Below are 26,813 nucleotides of genomic sequence, written 5' to 3'. Positions count from 1 at the left end.
ATTGGATTCTTTGTTTTTTATATGTTAATAGACATGCTTTGGACAGGTTTATTACCTGGTTCAATATATTTTCATAGACCTCGGTACTCTACATGAACTGACTGAAACACAAAGGGCAATCACTGTAAAAGCCAATGCCATCTGCAATGCCATGTTAGACTTGCCATAATGTGCAAACACTCATGGTTCTGTCTGCTAAAAAGCTCGATCACCTGGTCATTGTTTAAGTCAGTGGGTGTACAGATTTTACAGTTGGCATGAAACTAGATGGGCTTGCTTAGATCTTTTTTGATGTCTCTCTGTCTAAAAGCTGCAGACTTGACTGCACTTGGCAATAGCCAGGCCCGCTGTTGGCTCAGTGGTGATCTCAGAAGCCTTGTGACAGTGTTTCTATAGTGGAGCCAACCTGTCTCTGCATTTCAAGGACAACACACTACTAGCTTGGAACTTACCATTCTTGGAATTTCAAGACCCCAGTCCTGCTGCTGAGGTTATGAAATGACACAGATGCAACTTCTGGTCATTATAACCTAGTGTAAGCTGTCTTTGTGTGTGTGTGTGTGTGTGTGTGTGTGTGTGTGTGTGTGTGTGTGTGTGTGTGTATGTATGTATGTATGTATGTATATATATATATATATATATATATATATATATATATATATATATATATATATATAGAAAGTAACAGAGCCTCACGGCTCAGGTTCGTTTTCGCCCTTTTTACACACTAACCCAGACACAGAACGTAAAGTTTAGTGCCGTTGCGCACTTTTATTATTAACAAAAACAAACACAAAAGAAAACCTAACCCACACTAAACTTTACCGGTTCCACCAAACACTATCAACACACACAAGCCAAAAGGTTCACACAGTACCTTTAGTTTAAACCACACAGGTTTCTTCACGGTAACAGCCTCGCTTCACAATCTCGAGACTTTAATTATTTATCTGCCTGTTAACTGCAGGCATGTGGCATTCATTCACAATTAGAGCCAGGTGTATGTATGTGTGTGTATATATATATATATATATATATATATATATATATATATATATATATATAGTATGGATTTCATACAGGAAATTGACCTATAAAACCTGCACAATATTATATTGCAGTTGAAAAAAATGTTAGGCACAATTAACAGTTATATTTCTAGTTTTACTTTTGTCTAAACTACTTTAATAAACAGTCAGGCACAGCTTTTAATGCAGCTGGTTGAAATATCACTATCAATAGCAACCTGTTGCACAACTAAACAACTAACAGATTTCACAATAAAATACCCTAATCGACGCAAAACAAATATGTTACTGTAAAAGGTAAGTGATTTATTACTGTATTTTGAGCACAATAATATTCTAATTATATGATTCCTTATCTAAGATGGCTCAAAGACTGATGTTTCAGATGGTTTGTAAGACATTGGACTGTATTTCATTAAAGTCTTATACCTGAAGCCTCACTACAGTATCTTGGATTCTGATCTCATCAAATATCAAAACATCAAAACTACAAAACTCCGACAAAACACCAGGTGCTACAGTGTTTGCATTTGTTTTGTTTGCTCAGATCTGAGCACCCACCTCACTGGGCCAAGCTGGGACACCAGCTAACAAGTTGATCACCGTTTCTACTTTAGGAAAATAAAAACAAGTTGTACTAAAGGGTTAATCAAAACAAGGTTCACAAACGGTAATATGCAAGTTAAAAACTGCCTTAAGCATTTCCCACATAGAAACAGCCAAGAGCTCTCAAAACCCATTACCGGCTACAGATATACCATCTTGGGTTGGGAGCAATGGTTTTGGTGGCTTAATAAGGGAACTTTCCTCAATGGTCAGCATTCAATCAACACCCCAGAATGATGTTAGATGATGTTTTTGTTTACCATGTCCAGTTCAGACACAGACATAAAAAAAAAAACTAGTGTATCATTCATAGAGGACATCATCAGATAAATACAAAGTTATGCTGACCAGAAGAACCAATGGTAAAGAAAAGAGCTGTAGACAAGCAAGGCATTTTCTTTCTCTATGAAGGACATTATCTATGTGTCAGCCTTTAACAAATGTATTATTAACATTTGTATTACAATTGTTTCTCTTAAATATTGAAACACTATCACCAATATTTTCAAAATGGAAGCTGAAAGTGAGTGATCATTTTTGTTTCAAACTACATGTGATGTTTTTGGCCAGGGGAGATGCCAGACCTAGATTAGTAGATAATGTTGTTATGTGCACTGCTTCAACTGTAGCATAGATCCCTGGGATCCAGCTGTATAACAACCATGTGTATTTAAAAAACCATTAGAACCTGACCTGAAACTGCAAAGCAGGCCTTGCTCTTTCACAATGCACATTGTCTTGTTAACTGTCCCAGGAGAACGAAATTACTATTCCATGAGAATTGCGTTTGCTGCTCCCATTTGGTAGGAAACCTTTTCCAGCAACTGTCGTGACTCATTAGCATGCCATTGTTTTACATAAACCTTTGTTATAAATGCTATATAACATTTGGCCTCTGTTTCACTGCAATAAAAACATCTATATTAAAAAAATATATAATTTGTGCAATATTGGACTATTACTGCACAATCAGTGAAATCAACTTTTGAGTCTCTTCCAGACAGAACCAATTATGTTATGGGGTGTACCATATAATAGTCATTATTAGGAGGTGTGTGTGGTTTAAAAAAAGGCTTTTTTTCTGGCAACGATACGTTTTTTTCTTTTTTCTGCAGCTGGCACATTTTTTAAATTCAGTAACACCGTTTGCAGTGCCCATGAAACTTGAACAGCAGAGGTTTCGTCATGAGCTACCCGCCATTCATCAGGATGGGCTTGAAAACAGGGAACCACACTCTTAACTGTGCTCTCTGGAGCTTGTCAAAAAGAGGCAAATATTATCTCTAATCTCATCACTCAGGATATGTTGTTTCCACCACAGCTGCTTAATAGCATTATTTTAAATGGATTGGAAGTTATCATGATTATTATTATTAACAAAATACTACTATTATTTATAAACTACTGTTTTACGAAGAAGAGGAACCCAACATCTAAATATCAAAGTTATTCTAAAATACTAATAATTAAGGCTAGCTAGAAATCATGCTTACTTAACAGTCATCATATTATTTTTCTCTTTCAACATATTCCAGTTCAGAAATGCATAAAGATGAAATATAAGTCAAGGAGCTCTAAAGGAAATGGTAAATTTTAATCAGTGTTTAATACATCAAATGTTACATAATAAACACTTCACATCTGGCACATGCAAATGGAGATGAGGTGCAGAGTCCTTGATGCAGGGGTTCCATCTGATTCCCAGCTGCCATACCAAGTCATGCAATCGCTCATAGTTCAGACGAAGCCTTCCTATGTGTTATGACAACAGCATGAAATAATGATAAGCTTTAATTAGATCGATTACAACTCTGTTTGAATTTTCAAGCATTTGTTTGGCTTAGGGTTATTGATAGTGCCAATTTCTAATCCCCACTGCAGATAATGTCAATGTGGAGGAAGAAAGGGATTTTAAGATGGATGGTGGGTTTCAAAAGTAATTCAGAATATGTCACTGTTTATATAGAATGCCCCTCCCCCATCCCCCGAGTGTAAACTGTAAGTTTCCTGCATCCAAGAACTACGGTACACATGACAATGATCCTTGGGAAAGGAGTGGGGCAGTTTGTTTGTCCAGTTGGGATTGCTTTCTTTATCATAATATGGGGGTTTATCTAATAACACAATACTCCTCTAGTCGAGGTGCCTTTGCACAGTTTGTTTTGAAATATCAAATGTTAACACAAGACTTTTAAATATAACGCTGCAATTATGCCAAAAAGCACCAGTGATCTTTATGAATTCCAGGCAGTGTACAACTCATTTAAAACAGGAACATCTCTGTACTGCAGTGGGGATGGGTAAATAAGAAATCCCTTTAATGCTTGTACACCGGCCTCGGGGGGCTCTCTAGTCTTGTCTCACAGGGTTTGTTTTAACTGCAGCTCAACTACTTTAGTGCAATCAGTCTATTATCTGCAAAGAGAAACCACATCTCACAGAGCACGTCTGTCCAGGTCACTGCTAATGACACAGGAAAGCTGGATCCATTGACAGGGTGTCTTTTTATTTAATTTGACACTTTGGAATGCTCACGACTCCGTTCTCAGTGATGAAACTTATCTTTGAGATGTTAAGCCAATGTCCAATGTACCCCCAATGTTGTTGAATAACTTAACGTAGTCCTAATGGCGCATCAAATCTGGCCTTTCGGATGAGTTCCCTTATTACACCCATGCCATTACCACAGTTCCCTGGAAGTCTCCCAGCTAAATGCCAACAAAGACCAACCATGCTTAGCTCCTGACTTCAGACAAGATCCCATTATAAAGTGGTTTTTCTGTGGGCAGCAATGGCTTGTGAGAGCCCTGCTGGTTAAGAAGAGAACACAGCCACCTCTTCTAAAGTCTCTTATCAGTGTGCAACGTCTAAGTCAGACAAGCTTAAAACTTTTAGTACTATATTTCTTTGCTAACATTACATTTGGCAAAGCATTTAGTCAGTCTTTATTATGTGTTGATTTAAAATCTAGTACCATGAATCCCCCAGCGATATGAAACATCGATGAGGTCAATGTTGCTGCTAGTCTTTGTGTTTTCTTTGTAAAACAGCATTAAATAAAGCCTTATCAATTAAGAATACTGAGAAAAGTCCCATTGACATAACTTGTATTTTTTGTCAAACATCCCCTAAAAATATTTAAAATATTTCCAAACTAAATATAAAAATTATTCCACTAATATAATAGCGAATAACCAAAGCCAGACACTATTGGCTAGAAAAAACAATACTGATATATATATATATATATATATATATTACTAAATGTTAACAAGTATTGATGTGATACTCTGTACTGTGAGTAATACTATTGTTTTTTTTGTTGCTATAGCTTTTTAAAAATATGTATTAATTTATGCCTGAGCCTGACATTAATATGGTTTCCTGCTTTCCCTGATATTTTATCAAATTCAATTTCTGTCTTAGTCAATATTTAATTTCTCTATCCAAATGAAACAAAGATATATTTTACTGCAGTTGACAGGTGAAAAAAACCTAACAAATTGTTTTTGGCAACTGTGTGCTGCTCTTGCATATTGTATTTATTCCACAGAAAGGACTTGCATTTCTGTTTGTCTGATACAATATAGTAATTACATTTTTAAGATTTTTTTATGTTTACGTTAGGTCTATCAGCAAATTCAAATCACATTTAAAAAGAAAACATACTTTCAAAAATTCAGTTTTGTCCTCCAATTAAAGCAACCTGACATACTGGTCATGTCAGTCTGTCTGTCTGTCTGCATGGTGAACATTGCCTTGAATTTGCAGTCTACACTTTCTTTGCAACTTGTAATAAAAGGTATCAATATTATTTCGACTTTTTCATCCCTGGACCAATACGGCTAACATTTCCATTACAATATTCTCCACATTTATTTATTTATTTTTTATCACAAACTCCTAACCTCCTCTAGATCCTTCAGATTGAATTTGGGTATAATTATACAACAAACCCTTGATTTTATACACATTTCACAAATATTTACAATACGGAATTCGGAGGACCATAGTATGTTCATGTTTCACTTAGCTAATTGGTCAGCTGAAAATAAAAACAGCCAATACCCACCTCCTTTTGAATTTCATATGGCACCCCTCCACCTCCCCATCTCCACCCTTGACTTACTCAAATAGGGAGTTCCGATAGCCTAGTCTACATGGCCAGGCAATTGTCCTCTGCTAAAGCCAGTTCCATCTAACATGGTTTTCATATTAACATAAGCAAAATCCTATCAATAAAAATCAGTTCTGGGGTGTTTTCCTGATTTCCTGAATGGTAAACAGATTGTGGTTATCCACAGAGGAGAAACTCAGTAATTTATGACCTGTTATTCACCCTACTGATACAATATTTCACACTGTTTTCTATTTGGAACCAAGCCTGTAATTGTGATATACTGTGCTAAAGGTCTACATATATTGCAGTAAGGCAATCCTGTGTGCAATAAAACTGTTTTCATGCAAATGAGCCACACTCATAACCAATCGTATATAACTTTAGGGAAGGTCAAACAGGCCCTGCCTTAAACATCTGATGTGTGATAACTAACAGGAAATGTTGTGATGTCTATGTTTGATGTTCCTGTTATGTTAAGTTTATTTTGAACTCATGACCATGCATGAAGCACATTCTGTTTCTCTACAGGCATGCTTTGCCTCAACATTAATCAAACTGAACGCCAAAGACTGCAACTAATTGCCCTAGGCAAGCCTTTAGTATCAAATCTGAGGGTACCATGCAACTATACATTTTCCCTGAATTTGATAATACAGACCACTTACTGAACTAAGCTCCTTTATTAAATCCACTGCAGGTTAATTAACCTGGATATGTTTTCTTGTCTGATGTGTTTAGCAGACATCCCTGTATTATAGGTCCTTTATTTTCAAATGTAATTATGGGGAGAGAAACGTTATCTTTCTGCATCTCTTTGCTGAGTTCAAGAGGTTTTTTGGTAACAAATTAAAGATTAAGGCCCTTATAAAAGTTTCCCATACAAAGTGTTTTTTTTTTAACCTCTTTTTTTCCTGTACTTTGAGCTGTGTTCAGGTGCTGCTCTTCTGTTCAAGCAAACTGATCATTTAAAGTGTCTATGAAAGTAAGAGTCAGCACCATCTAGAGCACAGCTGTGTACGTCCAGAAATACAAAAAATATCTGTTTACTAGGTGGCGCTGGCTGTTACTTTTTTCAATCTGACCTGCCACTATATATGTGTAATTGCAAAAAGTACCAAAGAATGAGTAATCATTATAAAAAAAGAAAAGGAAAGTATAATAAATACACTTTGGAAATGTAATTTTTGTCTGATATTTTCTGGTATTTTGTTATACGATATTGAAATTGTATTAGAAAACTCCTAGCTGAAAATTTCATTAAGTGTTTTTATAATGTATGGGACACCTTTAAAAAGTTATAAACAAAAGGATGATAAAATAAATAAAGTTCACAGATGCTGTGATTTAAACCCATGTTTTTCAGCATCCCAGTTCTATTCTAACCAAGAGGCTACACTCTCTCCCTGCGGTACTGAAGGCTGGAAATGGCGGCTTATTAGAATTGCGCCAAGTGCTGTCATAACAGACTGTCACCTTGGCCACATTCTCTGTCGCTGTGACTGAGTGATGCAGAGGAACAGGATTTCTTCCATTGCACTGACCTCACAGGAATGCCCTGCATACTCAACTTCTAGAAATCCTTATTTAGTGGCTGCTCGGCCATATCTGTCCTCAGGGTCATAACTTACAATTAAACTATGACAAAAAGTAAACAAACCAAGAATTCCATCGTGTCTGAGTAGTGGCTGCCGAGACACTTTTTTCTGTCAGTAACTAATATAAATTATTGAGGGCATGTTACCAAATTCACAGTCAGATTAATGTGTCCATGTAAAGAAAGCAAACAAAACCAATGCAATTCATTCCATCAACAACAAAAAAAGGACAAAAAAATGTGAGGTTTGGGTTTCAAGCCAGAATTTTTTTTCAACCCCCTAAACCAGCATTTATATATCTTTTGTTGATTTTAATTATTTTAAAAGTTTTTGGATTGCATGTCTTACTGTCATGATTTTCCACTGGTAGACTCCTCCTTGTGAATTATATATGTAACAACTTTTATACTTTTATCTCTAGGTCAAGGAAGGCATCATCCTTTACAGAAAACATGTCTAGTGAGCATTCAGTACAGTGGTGACAACCATTTACAAGGAGTCTGACCAACGAAATATACATGAATGCTTTCACCTCATAATGCAATACTTTCTGCATAAGAAAAACATCCATCTCAAGTGTTTAAAAATCAAGGTAAAATAATCAAGTTAAACATGCAAAAATGTTCTGAACAGACGAACTAACCTCTTCTGTTACAGAATGATTTTTAATATGCTCAGTGAATGCTGATTTCATGATGCCATACCCAACTCAAAGAGTCTGCTTCTATTTAATATCTATATAAAAATACATCAACTTAACTAGCAGACAGCCAGTGACAAGCCAAGCCAAGTAAGAAAATGGATTGGTTGCCGCTCCTGTAAGGTGATAAAAGAACTGAACTGAATGAATCAGCAGATTGGTGCTATACTGGAGCTAGAAAATTGTTTTATGTCACAAGACACCATCCTTAATTGGCTACGTCATCCAGGTTTCTAATTACTCCCCTGCAAATCCATACCTTCTTTGTTGCTAGGGCATTTGGCGCACTTCCTTCTGTTGTCCCCACCTGGCAGCAAGCCTCACCCATGCCCTTCCCACTGACATTTACTCATTCTTACATCCGTTCATCATTCAACTAGCAGCCTGCAGAAGTGGCACAGAGTGGATAAAGCCATGGGCCAAAACAAAGTAATATATATTATTAATATTATGGAACCATCATGTATGCTGCTCTAATAAATAACTACTGTATATCTGTTGGAGTGCTGAAAATGCATGATGAAATACAGGTTTCCTATTTAGTGCAGGCTCCTCCAGAATAGCGATGAAGCATTCAAACCGCAAAGATAACGAAGGGTTCTTACTCGAGCACAGAGTGGGTGGCTGCCTGGGAGTGATAGCGGTACATCAGGAGGCCCTCGTCCACGTGGGACACTCCCCCTCCCTTGCAAAGGCTCTCGTAGAAGAGGAGCAGGTCTTCTGGGACACCCTGCGGGGAGAGCCATGAGATTAGATCCACGAGGAGCACTGCCTGTCCTGGGGCCCTGTGCTGCACACACCCATCTCCCCACCAGATATTGAATTGCCTTTTTTATCAATCAGCATTTATTTCTAAGTTTTTTACTCATTCAGGGACATAACATACCTAAATTACTGGTAAGTACACATGTTTCGATATGAAAGCTGAACATTAATATCAGCAAAGAACAATTAAGTTCCACGTTTTTAATGAAAATACTACTGTAGCCAACGTTTTCACTTAAGTTAAATCAGGCTTGTGTGATTGTAAAATGTCACTTTTTTATATATTTACTACTGCTTAATCTAATGATGGTCTTATACTCTCTCTTCATTCAGATATTTTTGTGAGTAATAAATAAAAAATATATGCCTATATTTAAGTATTAATATTTCGTGCAGTCGTCTCTGACTGCCTGCCAAGTTCACATTCACTTAACGATGTTTTTTCTTACTGTTAGCTAATGTTAGCCACAGTGCAGACCTTGGGTCAAACCAATGTATTCCTGCGTGTAGGGAGAATTTATTGTGATTGTTTATAAATGTGGCCCATCCTCTCTTTCAATTTTTCCATTTTATTTTAAAGATTTTAAAGCAAACCAATGCCAAACACAACAAAGTATAATACATAAATAATGAACGAAAAAAGTATATAGTTTGACCCCCCCCCATATTCAAAGTGGGGGAGTACATGCCCCTTCTGCCCCATGGGTTAGGCGCCATGGTTCAGACTAATATTTCAAAGAAAAAACTGCACTAAAAATTACTCTATTATAATATTCAAAAGTATGGACAGAATATCATAGTACCTTTTCCCAAAGACTGAAAATAATTCTAGAAGTTGTATTAGTAACAAACATGTTGTCTATAAAAAACCATTGGCCAGTTGGTAGTTTTGTGGATCACCAACACACCCATGAGCAATGAAACCCATAGGTGCAAGCTACAAATAGTTGCCATAATGAGCAGTCAGTGTTAATCCATGTCAATGCAGTTAATGGAACAGCTGGTGGTCCATCGTCTGGTGGTTTCACCCATGAGGTGGCCAGGACTCTTTATACATGAAGACACCCACACAAAAACAGCCATTTCATTACTTTATCACTGGAATCACATTACCAAGGCAGAGCTCTTTTACAACACAGAAATAAGTTCTTACCTTGCCGCCCTCGTTAAACCTGCCAATTTGATCAAACCAGTCCCGGGCACAGTACCAGCTAGGCATGATGACAGTGGGCCCATGGGAGGTAAAGACCTGGAGGGGAGGGAAGAGCGATACTCATTAGAGCTGAGTGATCAGATCAAAGCATTACGGAGCAGTTTTAATAATAAACTCATTACTTGTAGTTACTTCCCTGTGCGGTCTGTGTCTTCATTCTCATTATGCTAGAGACTTATATGAACAGATACTGACTTATCTGATGACCAAACAACCGCATACAAGATCAATGTCATGCAATAAATAAATAGCAGCTGCATTTTCTCAAAACAAGCCCATTTGATAGCATTTTACCTAAAGGCGGATTTGCACTCTGTAAAGAGAATACCCCTGCTTTTGACACCGCATGAGTAGCAATGCTAAAAGAAACTCCTGCTAGTAAATTCTTTGACTGATAATGGAACAACTTCAAGAACAGTAATTGGACCCAGTCATAGTGCTGATGAACATGTTTGGATAAAGGCGTCTGCTAAATAAACAAATAATAATAATAATAATTTATGTTGTACTGATATACTGGAATGACTGCCTCATATAAAAACATTCATCTGGCTTTTTCCTACATCCTTTGGGTATTTTACATTAGCCAGACATCCTGGTATTCCAGAAAAATGCAAAATATATATAGCACAAAAACCCTACTGTATTATATTTAGGGCTTCTGATTTTCTGTGTTTTCCACCGACTTTTCTACTCTTCTTTAAAAATTCAATTGTTACCTGTTAAGCCATTTGTGTATCTCAATCACAACCGACAAATGTGTTAATGGTAAAAATTATTTAATATACAGGGGTTTTCTGTGAAACAACTAAATGGGCTTTTAAACAGTAAGTCTTACTTTTTCATTTCAAAGCAGAAGCAACTCATCTTTATCAATGTAAACACAGTCACAATTGTAACAAAGTGTGTCCAGCATAAAATACTTTATTTTTCACTATAGCTTTAATAAAGATTAGTCGCTTATTAACACACTGCAATCTCATTTGTATGTTCTAATTGTTAATCAAAAATTAAGACTTGGCCAATTTAAAAGCCAATTTAGTTGTTTCACAGAAAAAAAAAGGTATATTACATCAATTTTACTATTAACATGTTTCTTAGTTGTGATTGAGATACACAAATGGCTTAACAGGTATCAATTGAATTCTTAAAGGAGAGTAGAAAAGTCGAGGTAAAACCTGTTTCGGCTGGTGACTTTTCTAGCTAGACTTTATTAGTAATTTAGTGTCATTGGGGTTACTGGCCACTTAAAGTTTTTTAAAAAATCCACCCAAACCCGAATGTTAAACAATAGCACATTTTCTGCATGACAGTATAAGTCATAGTTTCACTTAATGAGTTAATGGCTTAGAACAACATGTCATTATCCTATCATCCAGCAAGTTTTTTCATACTCAATAACGCTAACACCTGTTTAAAAGAAAAAAATTAAGGCAACCGCCATTCCAAGGACACTTTGCATTTTGGTCAAAACAACACTTGGGGCTGTGCTCATAAAATGTACTCTACATTTCAGCAAGTTGCTGAATTGTTTGCAATTTTTTAATTTTCTGGCAGCTGTGGATGTTTTTTTCAGTCCATATTGTATGTAACAATTCAATTGAAACCATCTTGAGTTACCAATGACTTGCAGTTACAGTAAGTGGCTTAAACAGTAGACTGCACCTTTATGTGTTAATGTACCAAAATGCTTTGAGCTGTCTTTCTGGTCAAAGCAAGAATTTCATCATCCCTATTACAAATAGCAATAATAACTGAATATGGGCAGTTGGTACAAGACCATCGTATCCCTTGTCCTGCCATAGACTTCACATGTACATTTTGCTGTGATAAAACAACCTCATAATAGCACCCACTGCGTCCCCCTGTTCCTTCCTACTGAAAACTTGAGTGCCACAACCCAGAAAGTCACAGTAAACCCAACCTCAGTGGACTTTATCCTGTAAATGCAGCCTACTTTCTATTTAACTCCCATTTTGTCTGCTAAAGCCAAGTGCTTCTCTTCATATAAGCTCTGATATCTGATCTCCCTCAAGACGGGACTTGTATTTGCTAGACTCATCAAGTATCCACCTGTCATCGGATTTACCTCCTTTGTATCGTCAGATCATGCAATTATAATTTACATTTAATGGAGAAACAAGCCCTTAATAACTTGGGAAACACATGTATATTGCATGTCAAGACATGCAGTACTTCATAGAGTTAGACGTAGTCTGGCAGACACCTACAGTAGAAGAAAGTGTTAGTGCTGTAAATTCTATTAACCCAGAACCAATTCCTTATTTGTTACCAACATACATTGTCCCATCAAATACGGTATATATTTGCTGAACATGTTTACTGCCAAAACATATAATGACTGGCAATGCTGTGTATGTTGATAGGCCTAAATCATAAAAAGTGTCTTCCTGCACACGATTTTGTAACCTGCTATGCTAATGCAAAATCCTAAGTGTGTTTCTACAGTATCTCTTTATATCACTCTGAAATCCTGGAATTAGAAATTCAAGTCATAGATTATCACTTTCTTAAAGAGTAAATAGCGGGATTCTGGAAGAATATAGCACTGCACATTAAATAACGTTGCCGTAAGTTCTCTTTTCATGGTTAACATCCTGACAACTTTTTACACGTGTAACTTTAAAGTCTGTTTCAAAGCTCTTTTCAAAATGTCCGCTCTAGTGTACTGTTAGGATTATTGCCCTCATGATGTGGTACGGAACAGAAAAGCTAGAGCACCTGTTATGCTTTATTTTATTGATTTATTTATTTTTTTAAATCGCTCTTCCTGCAGTGATTTAAGTCAGTGGTTCTCAACCCTGGTTCTGGGGACCCACTGTGTCTGCTGGCTTTCCAAGTGCCTAATGTTGTGCCAGCTGCACTCACAATTATTTCAAAACTCAACTTGCATATGTGTATGCCAGTCTTGCACCAAGCATTGTGTTGGCAACCTTACTCATTTCACTGTCTGAAAGTGTTTTCTGTTCATTCGCCTGCCTAGCAGGATCACAACCCCAAAAACTACCTCAGATCAGACCACATTGAGCACAGCCTACTGTAGGATATTGTTTTCTTCTTAGAGATGTTCTCTTTATTTCTTTCTTTTTTTATTACATCACATGCAAAGCACTAAGCAGCTTTATAAAAATTGAAAGCCTGTACCACAGTTTGCTTCCCCTTTGCGCACAATGCAGTTTACAGTAAAGACCATGCTGGACTGTACATATGAAATCCATGGATAGATTTTCTAACAGAGCAAAGAATTCAGTCTGCATTCTGATTAACGAAATCTCAGACCCTCTCTGGGTAAGTAACGCAATAAGATTTTCCAGAGCTTGAGACCTAAGTGTTACAATGATGTCTTTGTTTGCTTTGAGGTAATTCCATATCAAAAGGTCTCCCACTCCCTTTTTTTCTCAGGTGAAACCTATCCAAATGTATTTGAGTCTCACAGTTCAAGGCATTGAAGCAGATTTGATCCGCTACCGAGAAGGTTCGCTGTAGCCTTGGCAAAGCTGGATTTTTTTTGGCAAACTTAAAATAAAAATAAAATTAAACAAATAAATATTAATCTGAGCTTTCAGATGGCCTACACTCTTTGGTCTTGTTTAACTAAGAGCAGAATGCTGCTTTCAAGATTCAGCGTGGTGCGCGGACACATTCATTCTATGACAAATGTGAGAGTACAAGGTGGGAACCATAGGATTTGGGGGCTATAAAGATAGAATGTTAACTTAAACGTGTTCATCATTATTAATCGGTATTACTTACCATCATTCTGCAACTGTTTTGCATTAGAATGGAATTTGAACCCATACTTGTTTTCAACTGGGGGTTTTGCCCTCGACTGAACAGTGCATGGGAACTGGAACATTTCAGGGTTTCTTGAGAAAGCTGGCAATGAACTCTTTCAGAGCTAAATAATTTTACAGAGAGATAACTAATTAGACCGTATCACTAACTCTCACTGACTTATACTATAAAAATGGGGCATTTATATATATGTGCATGCTTAAAGGTTATTTTACTGCTGTTTTGAGTGACGTGATCTGCATTAACACCCTGCAGTTTTGAATGGAGTGCAGACTAAAAGAAACCAATGACACAGTAAAACCCTATAGCACCGGTCTACAGAAACAACAATGTCAAAGTCATTTTTTACTATAGATAGCAGTCAAATGTTTTACCTCAAGAATCGGCCTCAGTACTGAGCACTACTGGAATTTGTAAGATAGCATAAATTACATCATGTACAAACCCTGCATATTTACAACAATTTTAACCATACAAAGTTTCATTTGAAAGCGTAAATACAAACACAAAATAAAACTGCACAAGGAAGTAACTAAGTAATAGTTCTGGATCGCCCTCATACGATTTAGATAACATCACTTGGCTGTGTTCGAAATAATACATCCCACACTGTGAAAACAGACTTTTTAAGATGTGTCATCTCTTGATCAAAAATGATTCATCATCGCTGAAGGAGGTCACACCAGCCTATTCAAATCCAGATCTGAATTCCTTTGCGGAAACAGCTGGACTTGGTATGAGTGTTATAAGCCACGGCCCTTCAATAAAACGCCTTACTGAGGGATGATGATGTTTTTTCTAGTATTTTTATATCTCTCACCCACCCCAACCTGACGGATTAGGGAGTCCTGGCCAAAATGACGTAGACAGTCTGTAGCATGTGTGTCCTATTAAAAACATTTCAAAGTGTTTGATTCTGGAACATTTATTCTTCACGGCATCCTGTTTAAATTGTTTCAGATTAGTTAGGTGCTGTTTGATGTGTCACATACTAGAAACACAAACTGATACTGATATATGGACCTGGTATCAGATTGTATGTCTTCATTTTGTACATTTTGTTGTTTCTTCAGAGAATTTGGCAAAACATTTAAAATGACCTAAGCCAAAAAAAACCCTATGTTGTAATTTGAAAGATTTCATTGGGTAACATGGTGCAATTTCTGGCAATTATTATTACAGTGGCCTCTGCCACCAAAGGGACTCCTTATGATGCTGTGTGTAGAGAGATGGACCTGATAGAGATCTCAGACTGTCTCTAAATTGAAATGGCAGACAGAGAGTGATCTGAACAGAGTGACAATTGTAAGGTAAAATGACCTTGAAGAGGGAGGAAAAAGGATTTTTCAATCCTAATACATAGAAAATGGGGGCAAGGTCTTATTGTGCACCATGACCATACAAAATAGGAATACTAGTTTTGCATTCACAGTGTATTCTCCTTACAATCTTTGTTTTATAATCAAAATTGCAAGAAGTGTATTCTTTTTTCTATTTAGGTTGATGAATCCTTTACATTGTAAATGCATTCATTTAATGCACATTCGTGCTAATGTGTATAATCCAATTGCATGCACTTTTAATGTTAAAATAATTCATTTATAATTCATTTTAAACCAAAAATTGAGAATAATTATTTAATAGCTTTTTTAAACTTGGGTGACATAAAACCTCTTTAAATGTGGAAAACTAAAAGCCCATAGAACATAAAATGCATGTAATCCAGGCAGAGATTGAAAGAAGTCAAAGATTCTAAAAAACATGAGAAAGTGGTGAAGAAAAAAACATCAGTGCTACAGCCTTCACTAAATGACATTAAAAAGAATTCCAACACTACCAGCAATTGTTTACAGCTTTGCTAAATAAAATCAAACATGTCGTTGAATTTAAAAAGGATTAAATTAAGAAGTTTGTATACCCCTCCAATTTTAGTGCTACTACCACTCCAGGAACAAAAGTGTGCCTGTGATTAATTATTCAAAACAAAGGCCTACAATGTAGCAAAGACTTTTGCCAAAACACACCACATGTTTGAAATAATTTTTAGTCCTACTTTTTATTGTCTACACATTTGTTTTTTGGGTTTTTTTTTTTTAAATAAGAGCAGAACGATATAAATGAATAAAGAATTACATTTAAAAAACGAAAAACACCAAATGATATCTTGTATTCCTTAATTATGTCCAGTTCTGCATATAATTCCCTATTAGTTTCATTCTGAATGTCCAATAATGTTTTTTTTCATCCCAGCCTTATGCCGAAAACCACATGAAAAACTTTTTTGGTTTTGGTTTTCTTTGCTTTAAAGGCTTTACAAAACAAATTTGTTTGGAAAAAAAAAAAGGTTTTGTTGCACACTGGGTTCAGGGTTGAAACAATAATCATTTGATCATTCATTTCTTAATTATTTATTATACTGTGAAATTATTAGTGACTATCTAGTTATGAGCAGTATTCTGACAGTTGTCTAAAAGAATATGCTACGGAGGTGTTTTGTTCTCTTTCTTTATACAATCTACATACTTGCCAATATTTATAAACTGTTCAGTGGGACCGGGGGGGGGGGGGGGGGGGGAGGTCTTACGCATCATACACAAGGGAGGAGTTATACGCAAAAAACACTCATTATCATATAATAGACGTATCCCCCAACTCAACACGACACGACCATCATGACAGTAAAAATAGACATAATGAAGCGTTCTTACCTTTGTATGTTAGTGGTCACCAGATGTGTCAGCCGCACGAAGACCACAGTGTATAGGGACTGTTGGCATGTATGAATCTACTTGTCCTGGATTTGTCTGTATTGAGCTTCTGGTTGTTAAATAATAAAGTAATTGGGCAATAGAAAATTACTTTCAGTCCCTCCTCTGTTGTGGGAGAAAGCAGTGGTATGGCTTTGTTATAAACATATAACACACAAAAAACAGAAAGAGAAAAGAAACAGAGCTTGAGAGAAAAGAAACTACTAAACATCACTTTTTCTATTGCATTTTGAAAAGCCAATTCGAATGTCCTACTTATCAATCAGGAGGACTGAGGATCAACAGGAGACGGCATTACAGCTATCAAGCCAAGCAAATGTTACAAAACCCTGGCACTGAAGCCCAGCCAGGCAAGCCTCCACTTGGCCTCCACCTGGCCCCAATAGGGGTCACTGAAGCAAACTATACCCGGGTGAGTTTCTTGGCCTATTGCCATGATAGGCAACAGCGCATCTAGAATTTAATCCAGCGAGCTCCTAGTTGCATGACTCACCCTACAGTTTGCACAGTAGAGCCACACCTAGGTGAACCACTGGGGAAAACAAGGCACCTTTTTCCATTGTACCTCCATGCCTGCAGACTTTAAAAGGACTATTGACACTGGCGAGCAACCATGAGAAATCCTTACCAACATAAACTATCTGTCTTGCTACAGAAGCTATTGCTATAGAAGTGTAACAAATACGTATCTCACCCAATGCTGACGCATACAGAAAAATATACAGCATATTTTACATAGAAGCTGCTTCCAGACAAGCAAACAAACTAAAATTATTATAGTTACAGTACCCATGGTATATACACCACTTGATATGTCACTGCCTGATACGTCACAGTATCTGGGCAGACTTTGGCATTAGCATATGACGCGAAGACCTTTTTAATTGACCCCAGATAACGCTTGTGAAGCAGGTACAAAGCTTTCTGAGAAAACTTTTGATAAAGCACAATAACCTTGCAAGAAAGGGATAGATGAAGAGGGGTTTCATTGAGCTGCATTTATAGGAAGATTCAATGGGCCAACATCACTCTTTTCCGATGGCAAAAAGAAATAAAAAAAGAAGAAAATTCAGTCCTTGCAGTACTCCATTATTTAAACCTACCCGTTTCAGGAATGCCAAGCTCTTGTAATGTAAAGCAGAGAGAATCGCCCCTCCAACCTTTTCGCAAGCCAAAGGGGCCATTCAGCAAAAGCACAATGGAGCAGCAGCAAGTCTTTCACTCAGCACAACCCAAGAGCGGTTTCAGAAAGTTTCAGAGGAAGAATCTGCTGTCAGGGAGTAGCTTTACAAAAATGTAACCTTGATTGTCTTGTTGTGTACAGTCCCCATTGTGGGAGTAGAATTTAGGCAAGAATTTAATTATCCCTTCGGTTCCATGTGGAGGTATATCTTGTAGCTTTTAAGCACCTTTAAGCCGAGCTTCCCATCGCGTCTACTGTTAATATCAACCACTTTTTCACTCTCCAGTTCAACGTTCAATATACAGTGTGCAGACAAGCTCCGACAACAACAAGCAAACAATGCAGTATGAGAATATACTCTTATACAGCGACGCCTGATAGCACTATGCAACACATAGTATTTCAGCCCCCAAATGTAGTATCCCATCATGTTCTCGTTATACTGTCCTTGGTAGCGGCGTTCAAAGTCCAGTATATCCTGGTGGAAGCGCTCGCCTTGCTCCTCCGAGTACGCTCCCATGTTCTTGAATTTATCAAGATGAGCATCAAGGATATGGACTTTGAGGGACATCCTACAGCCCATTGTGCCGTAGTTCTTCACCAGAGTCTCAACCAGCTCCACATAGTTTTCGGCCTTGTGATTGCCCAGGAAGCCCCGAACCACTGCGACAAAGCTGTTCCAAGCCGCTTTCTCCTTACTAGTGAGCTTCTTGGGGAATTCATTGCACTCCAGGATCTTCTTTATCTGTGGTCCGACGAAGACACCGGCTTTGACCTTTGCCTCAGACAGCTTAGGGAAGAAGTCTTGAAGGTACTTGAAGGCTGCCGACTCCTTATCTAGAGCTCTGACAAATTGTTTCATAAGGCCCAATTTGATGTGCAGTGGTGGCATCAGCACCTTCCGGGGGTCCACCAGTGGCTCCCACTTGACGTTGTTCCTCCCCACACAGAACTCGGTCCGCTGTGGCCAGTCCCGTCTGTGGTAGTGTGCCTTGGTGTCCCTGCTCTCCCAAAGGCAAAGATAGCAGGGAAACTTGGTAAAACCACCTTGGAGACCCATCAGGAATGCCACCATTTTGAAGTCTCCTATGACCTTGATGCCATCTCAGAAAAATGCAGATATGTATCCACTTAGGCAGCTGGAACTAAACTGAACTGGTGGGCTTAAGGCCCCTGTATTTATACTACTATTTATATTACTGGAAAGTTCTAGAAAGTTCTAGAAGTTACTCCAAGTTTACTCAGCACTGAATCTATCTGGAATGTTCTGGAAAATAGGTCAATTTCAAAATATCACTGTCCTGGTCACAAAAGCAAAGTTTGTGGGGAATAATAGCCATTTTCTATACTTTTGAGGCATAAGCAATTAGGAACACTTACTACCCAGGAACCAAAAAATAAATAAAAAATTGTTACACAGTGTAGTGAGACTGAATAAAAATGATCACCCGCAACTTTCCCAAATATTGATTGTCCAAAACACTTGTCCCTTATGTAATTTTCCAAGTAAAATGACATAAGGGACAATGCAGCAGCACAGACAAGAAGGCAAAAAGAAAGCAAGAAGCTTTACCTGTTCCACGTATTCAGGAGAGCAATCTGTTCCACCACAGACAAACCAAGGCTTCCGCTATTACCAAGGCTTATTAATACTAGTGACATAATCAAAATACATGTCATTTACTGAGTTCAGAGATGGTTAGTAATAAATACTGAGGCAGAGTCATGACACTCGGATATAAAATCTCCAAAAATATTCTGCCCTTCTAAGCTCGTCTGGTTCCCTAGTAGCTGATTGATCTAAAAAATGTGTCAAGATGGGTCTTAGATATAGTGAGTCACTGGGGCCAATAGACCATAATGCCTTTGGAGAGTTAAACTAAAAGGTGCTTACTGGAGGGATCAGTCTAACAAAAAGCCACAATACCACCTCGTACCTCCCAACCTCAGTTCTGAAAGCCTCAGGCTACTGCTTATTTATCCTTGACTAATGTAAATGGAGTTAGCAAAGCCGTCGCAGTCAGCACTGTTATTTCTGTGCTGCATGACTACACCAGGCTTTCATACAATAGATTGCCTTTACTCTCCCAATCGTCACAGAACATTTGTTTTAAAAACTATGCTAATGCTTTTCATACGCAAACTTTGACTTATCGGGTGGAATTCAAACTGACAAAAAAGTTTGAAAGGAACAATCAGGTTTTGGTGAGCCGTCATTGAAGGCGTTTATATAATGGGTTGGCTTTATGATGGTTAATGACTAGATCTAATGCTAGATCTCAGACCAGTCTCTTTGGGTACATACACTGCCCCACTGGTTCTGGCTCCTCTATACTGGCTGTCTATTAGGTAACTAAAGGTCCTGTAGGTTAACCCCCTTTATCCAGCCTAGTATCTTATCACAATAGGTCTCCCAGCATTTTTTCACCTGTAAGGGAAGAAAGGGCTTCTACTGTATTTAAATGTCCTACAATGACCTTTAGAACCAGGGTTTAAGTCCTATTTTTGAACTGCTGGCCCCTTTTCACTTCGACACTGCATGAAGATTGCCAAAGAGCAAACCTTGTTCAGGTCAAGGTATTACCTTGGATCAGGTAAAGATGCTCAGTTTCCTACCTGTATAAGTGCAGGCATATTAATAAAAACAAATATCAGTATTAAGGGCTAATCACACTACAGCCTTTTTTTTTTGTTGTGTTTTTTACGGCCGACGTTTCGCTGCTATTTTTGTATTCAGACTTGCGCGCCAAATATTACAGGCAAGATGGGGGAACGTCTGATTATAGCACTGCAGAATATCTTGTTCCTTATGATAAGCAGCACAAGCAATATCTTGATAAAGAATACAAATAGAAATTATGGGTAAATATAAGTGAGGAAATCGGAATTCCAGGTAAGAACTATGTTTGGTATGTTAAAATAAACACACTGTTTTGACTACAGGTTTTCGTTAAATGTCCGGGTGTAGCTTCTAGAAAGTGCATTCCATGAGATTACCACGGTCCATTATTAAATATATTCCATGCACAATTGAGATACCCATCCTGTAGCTGTATGTTATGGTTTTGCTGTATGCAGCTTGCACCCGATTCATATTGCCTTCAGATTATATCCAGATTTAGCAGGACAGGGTGGTGATCGCTTCGTTTCGATTTTTGTTTTCGCAGCGATTTCACTCTTTTTCCTGCAGTGATTACGCTCAAGTATGAAAGGTAGTATTCGATTCCATAGGTTCCATTTTTTTTACCCTAGAAAACGCAGCAAATAAACACTATAGTGTGAATGGCCCTTTGGTTTGTGTTCTTAATGTTTTTCTAATCTTACAATCCTTGGTATAATGACATTTGCCTTTCATACAAGCATTGTTGGGCCGAATAGCTTCTTGGACTTCAGGATTCACTTAAGTTCAGTTCTTTTAAATTGTGTATTAGGAATCTCTTCGTCACTATACAGTTTCTGCTTTCTGCTAGCTAAAAGTACAAGACAACATGAAAAAATTGACAAAATGGAGTTAAAATAAGGTTTAAATAACAACATGTATCCAAAATATATTTTCAGTGGACATATTCAGTATTCAGGCTTTGGTTTTTATTAGTTTAAGATACAGTAGATCAGTTTTAACACAGTGCAAGTCAGGGCCGATTAATACACAAGTAAATTAAGGAATTGATGTCCTTTATATCTCTGTTGACATACAATCATTTGTCTTTAAATTGTGTATTATTGCCAAAGAGCAAACCTTGTTCAGGTCAAGGTATTACCTTGGATCAGGTAAGGATGCTCAGTTTACTACCTTTATATGATCAGGTAACATGCTGTGTTAAAGTTAATTAAAATGTTTTTTCGTTTTAGAAAGATGTTGTCACAAAGAGCTATTTGTCAAGGCTAAAGCTATGGTACATATTTTTCTCTGTAGGAGTTTAAATCAGGTCCACCTGCATATTACCATATTTCTAAACCCTAAAGTTCAGGACTCAATTCGATAGCCAAATGATTTAGTCAGAACATAACAATGCTGCTTTGTAACAAGGGCTGTTTTTCAGTGTTCATCTATTCCATTTTTCTGTACTTTTTTGCAGATGGAGAAAATTCTGTGTTTATTGTAGCTTTTATTTTTTATACCATTTGAAAACTTGGTTTTGATGAGCTGAGGTATCCTGAGGACAATTCAAATAACGCACAGATGGACCACGAACAGGGATACTGTATGTGAACACAAAAAAGCAGTTCTCATGTGTTCTTTCAATGCTTAAAGGATAAACACCAGCTTCATTTTATCGGTTTATCGGTTATAGCCTAGAATCAGAACATTGGAAAAAAAAAAAAACATGAATGGATAAGGTTGAGCAAAACAAATAAATAATAAAGTAATTTTCTGAACTGCAGTTAACGCCAGAACACTGCTGTTGAAATTAATGAGCGTTCATACCCTCAAGGGCAGTGTTTCTGGAACTCTTTACTGCATACCCAATCAAAAATGACAAGGCTACAGAGCTCTGTTCACCTTTATCAGCTTTTCAATCATCTCTTAACCAACCGTTGCACAGCAAACCAATGGAGGGAACGGATATGATTTAATTTTTCTTTTCTTCTATAAGGCCACAACTCAGCTATGCATTAGCTTTACAAAACTGTTTCAAATTACAGAGTGGCAAAAGTGTTGGTGCCAGTCCAGTTTGAAAGAAAAACAAAATGGGGTTAAGCTATCGAATTTAAATGGTTAGACAACAAAAAGAGAAGCTTTCAGAAAGCGCTTATTTTCTCTCCTCTGTCAGGCAGAAAAATCATATAGGGAAAGTACCCCAAACCTTTCTGCAAACTGAGATAATTAGGTAATTAAAAACGCAGATATTTTTAGTTAAAGTTAGTTTTCCCTTGGGGACTACAAAAAAAAAAAAAAAAGCAATACAGATGTTCAAGCAAATTAGACCTTCAAATATGGTTTGTCACTGCAATAGAACTTTCACTTCCACATTTTACTGAACTTGATTTTAAAATGACACTATAACAAACAAACCAAACACGGTTTGCGTGTTTATTTCAAGCATTCAAATTTGCTTTCAAACTGAAATAAACTGTCAAAGAAAGTTGTGAATGGGCCTGTGTCAGGGCTAAGGCCCTGCACATGTGTGTGTAAAGTATATAGTTACAACTGTATTTTGCTTGTTTTTCTTTCTCGTTTATTATTGTAAATAGTTACAAGAGAGTAAAACGCTCTGCGTCTCACTGCATAAGGGAGCCACAGACATGCCCTCATGGAGCGGAACAGACTGTTTTTTTTTTTCAGTAAACTAAGAAAACTAAAGAATTCCAAAATATACTTAACATCTCACCACCGCATATGGAACCAGGGTTAGCATTTGACCAATTTTCCTGTAGGGACAGGGACTAGTTTTAGGATTTCTAGATCCCAACAAAACTATTCAGCGAGAGCAGTGCACGTTGTTTTCACAGGACATTTTACTGTCTAGTTGCTTTTTGCACAGGGTTTTTTTCTGCCTTTTTTGTATTTCATTTTCTGTACACCTGTTGTATAGTCGCCCGTGATATATCATTGCTGATAGCTACGTGGATGTGTTTTTGATTTATTATAAATAAACCCTGAGTGGCATCTTCAACATCACTTCCATGTCTGCCCCAATCTGTCAGTGGATTACCCACAACCTCCTATCACAAGGGTCTTCATTCTTGGCACCACTGTATAGCATATGATTGAATGTTTAAACATATGGGTGATGCTTTTAAACACAAACAGACTCTGTCCATTTTAGTAGATTTTGTTTTTTTGCAAAGAATTCACCGAGCTATTCTAAAAAATTGCAATAAACAATTTTTCCTGAAAAAACAAAACTGTCCAACCCTAATAGACAAAGAGCTCTATTTTTAATCACCCAATAGCTACAGTATTTACATCTGCCACTTGTTAGATCAGTGAAATAGACCCAATTTCATATGAGGTGTTTGAATAAAGCTGGGTTATAGTTCAAGTATCAGTTTGTTTTGACTGTAAAAAGAGAATGTAGACATCAAAGCACCTAAACAGAAACTGTTGGTATTACCACTACATTTTCAATAGCAACCAAATCAATGGATTCAGGTCACATCTGGTAACCCCTCCGCAGGGTAGTCTACTTGCCAACAATGAATATGCATGCACACAAAGTCAGTAAATGGAAAATCTTGATGCAGCATCACAGTTTGAGAGGGGACAGAAATGACAAAATTACAGCTGCAGCCCTTGGTGGTTGTTTGTGAAACCACCTCAATTGACAAATTCAGCTTTAGAAGTGGTTAAAAAATGACATTTGTTTTTGCTGGGTTAGTTACAATTGTGAATAGCTAAAGAAAATATGAGAACACATATTATAAAAATGTAGATTCCCATTCACACCCAAGACAATATTTAGCAACAATTTAATCAGATCTATATCCTAAGCTTATAAAGAAAGATACAAATTCAAAGACAGTGCCAGCTTTGCTCATTGCATGTGGAATACCACGAGAACACATTCATGTTGCAATAAGGGAAATGTACTGGCGGTACAATCAATTGAATTCAATAACTTGTACACGGTATCATGATGATTAAACAAAAAATGGGACTGAAATAAAGTACATTGTAAGTACATACATCTACAGTATTTCTAGCAATGATATGCACATTGCAGGTGTCAATACAAAAACTGGACAAGCTGTCCCCAAGACTTAAGCGTTTCTTTAATCAGCCTACACCCCACCAGGATAAGCTCCATTTGAATATTTTAAAGCATTATACAGAAACAGGGACTCCAGCTAGATTGCATCAACCACTTTTTTTTATCAGGGTTAATCATTACAATTGAATATGTATTTCTCAAGATATCAAAACAAGTATGACTAGTATCCAACTGACAAAGAAACACATGGTCAGGTATAAGAATGCCAGTAAGAAACTAGGCTATAATTTCTATGCTATTCTTACAGTACTGCCAACAATTCTACAGCTCCCCTCACAAACAAATAGGATTACCATTATATTTTTGGTAACAGCAATTGGGAAGAGTAACTGTTTTTTCATTTTGTGAGCATGCACAGTAAGTCAAGCCTCTCTGAATAGAGTAGTATTCAAGGATCTTCACTGGCCGCTCAGAACCCTGTTTCCAAATCTATTCTTTAAACTGAAAAAGACAAAAGCCTCTGGCAACCTTCCTGCTGTGTGTTTCAATCCCACAGATACAGGATTCCAAGAAGACCTACAGTACTGTAGAGCAAGCCAGTCAACAAGCGCGGCTGACATACCTGCCAACTTCTGAATGCCTCAAAAGTGTTTAAGTAGAATCTTTAGGCACGCCTGACACGCCATTGAAAGATACTGCTTAAAATAGTCCAAGAAGTTTAAGTAAGGGGCTTTGGAGAATAGTTTCTCACAGTTAGGAAGTCAGAAGGATTCACAAATATGAGTTTACAGTGCAAGTAAATGTATTATCAGGGACTTTGGTAGTGACAAGCTAACAAGACACCTACATTGCTCATGGAATACCCTATTACACTCCATAAGGGTATTTGCAAAAACAGGCACCTGAATTCCCAGTCCTTAGCATGCCAGCATTTCTATTGAAAGAAGGCAGCCTCTTCCTTCTGTACATAACAAACATTGCTTGAACAAAGGGCTCAATATCAAAGCCTGAATTTGAGTCGTCTGTCTAAATATGAATGGACAACTCTCCACTCAGCGTTTTAGTAGTTTTTTTTGGTTTTTTTTTACCAGTGTTGAAAATATTAGCTCTATACTGTAAGTGTTATGAGATCTTCTTTTTAATTTTATATCAAGCTACAACAGGACTTATAGATGATAAGCCTCTACTGCTACTTGTAGAATGACTAATGGTAAACTGGTTTCGAGGGGCAAGAAGCTTGTGTCATTGCATCTAAAACCATAACAGGTTTCTAATGAAAGCGGTTCCACAGTACAGTAACGAGACGGCACCCTTGCTCTTTTAATTATGATTTGATTTAAGACAGGAAAATAGCTTGATAAATACAAATGTTAATGAGCCAAGACATTAGGGGAGAAAGCAATTGTGGTGATAATTTAAAATTAATTACACTAGTATGACCTGGAGGGACCTGAAAGGGCAATGTCACTCAAGCATTTGAAAGTCGAAATGAAATCTACAGTAACTTCAGAACTGAATAACAGATTGGCACTACAGATTACTTGCTAACTTGTATAGTTATGAAAAATAACCCAAATTCTAGTTTTAAGCTTTTAGTTACTGATATGCATAAAAAAAAACAACTGTTTAACTCTTTCAGCTATTTTGCCATAAATAATACATTGCCTTCATTTTCATCTTAAAATGAAGTCTTAAAAAAAAAAAATCATTGCATTTGCATGATGCACCAAGTTTAAAAATCAAGAAAAATCACATTAAACACTTAAAAAAAGGCACCAAACATTTGTTTTATACATGCCACTGGTGCATAGAGCATTTCATTTGACATCTTAAAAATTCACAACTAAAAATGCATTTGAACACAAGCAGACGGGATGCAGGAGAAAAGGGGTTTGGGTGAAAGGTTTCATGTAAATGATTAATCCCCCACCACACCTCCACCCCCCGAAAATAACAAACGAGAACTACAATCCAACTATAAATCTATTTGACAGAAAAGGGAACTGCATTTTCCTCAGCCAGTCTCATGAAATGTAAATAGAAAATGCCATCACTTTATATTTCTGGGAAGTATCAGAAATGATGAGTAATTAGCCTGACTTTTTCATTTGTTTCCTTGTTCACTTTATAGCCGATTCAGATTGAGGCGGACAACTTTTTGTAACACAACAAAACAGGGTTTGATATTAAAGTAGCTTCAAATAACTTTATTGTTTTGGTTATCTTTCTGTGGGCTTTTTATGCAGCAAAAGGTCAAACTAAAGGGACGCTACCGTTGCCATGGAGATTAACAGAATGAGGAAGTTGATAAAAAAACAAAATCAATAAAACTCGATATTTGGGCAACAGCACTCTACTTAAAA

At 37.1% G+C, this 26,813-nt stretch overlaps 1 protein-coding gene across 2 annotated transcripts in view; it reads right to left on the bottom strand.

Moving 5' to 3' along the window:
• The window catches only part of LOC117423613 (UDP-GlcNAc:betaGal beta-1,3-N-acetylglucosaminyltransferase-like protein 1), a 96,408-nt gene that overhangs the window by 18,152 nt on the left and 51,443 nt on the right, over positions 1 to 26,813 (bottom strand). For both annotated transcript variants that reach the window (XM_058989888.1, XM_058989889.1), the window contains exons 4-5: positions 9,968 to 10,063; positions 8,655 to 8,779 (exon numbers count right to left, since the gene is read on the bottom strand). In XM_058989888.1, the coding sequence (XP_058845871.1) occupies positions 8,655 to 8,779; positions 9,968 to 10,063 (221 nt within the window). The remainder of the gene's footprint in view (positions 1 to 8,654; positions 8,780 to 9,967; positions 10,064 to 26,813) is intronic.

Source organism: Acipenser ruthenus, chromosome 17 (genome assembly GCF_902713425.1).
Source record: "Acipenser ruthenus chromosome 17, fAciRut3.2 maternal haplotype, whole genome shotgun sequence".
NCBI classification, from domain to species: Eukaryota; Metazoa; Chordata; class Actinopteri; order Acipenseriformes; family Acipenseridae; genus Acipenser; species Acipenser ruthenus.
This window is presented reverse-complemented; position numbering and strand designations above follow the sequence as displayed.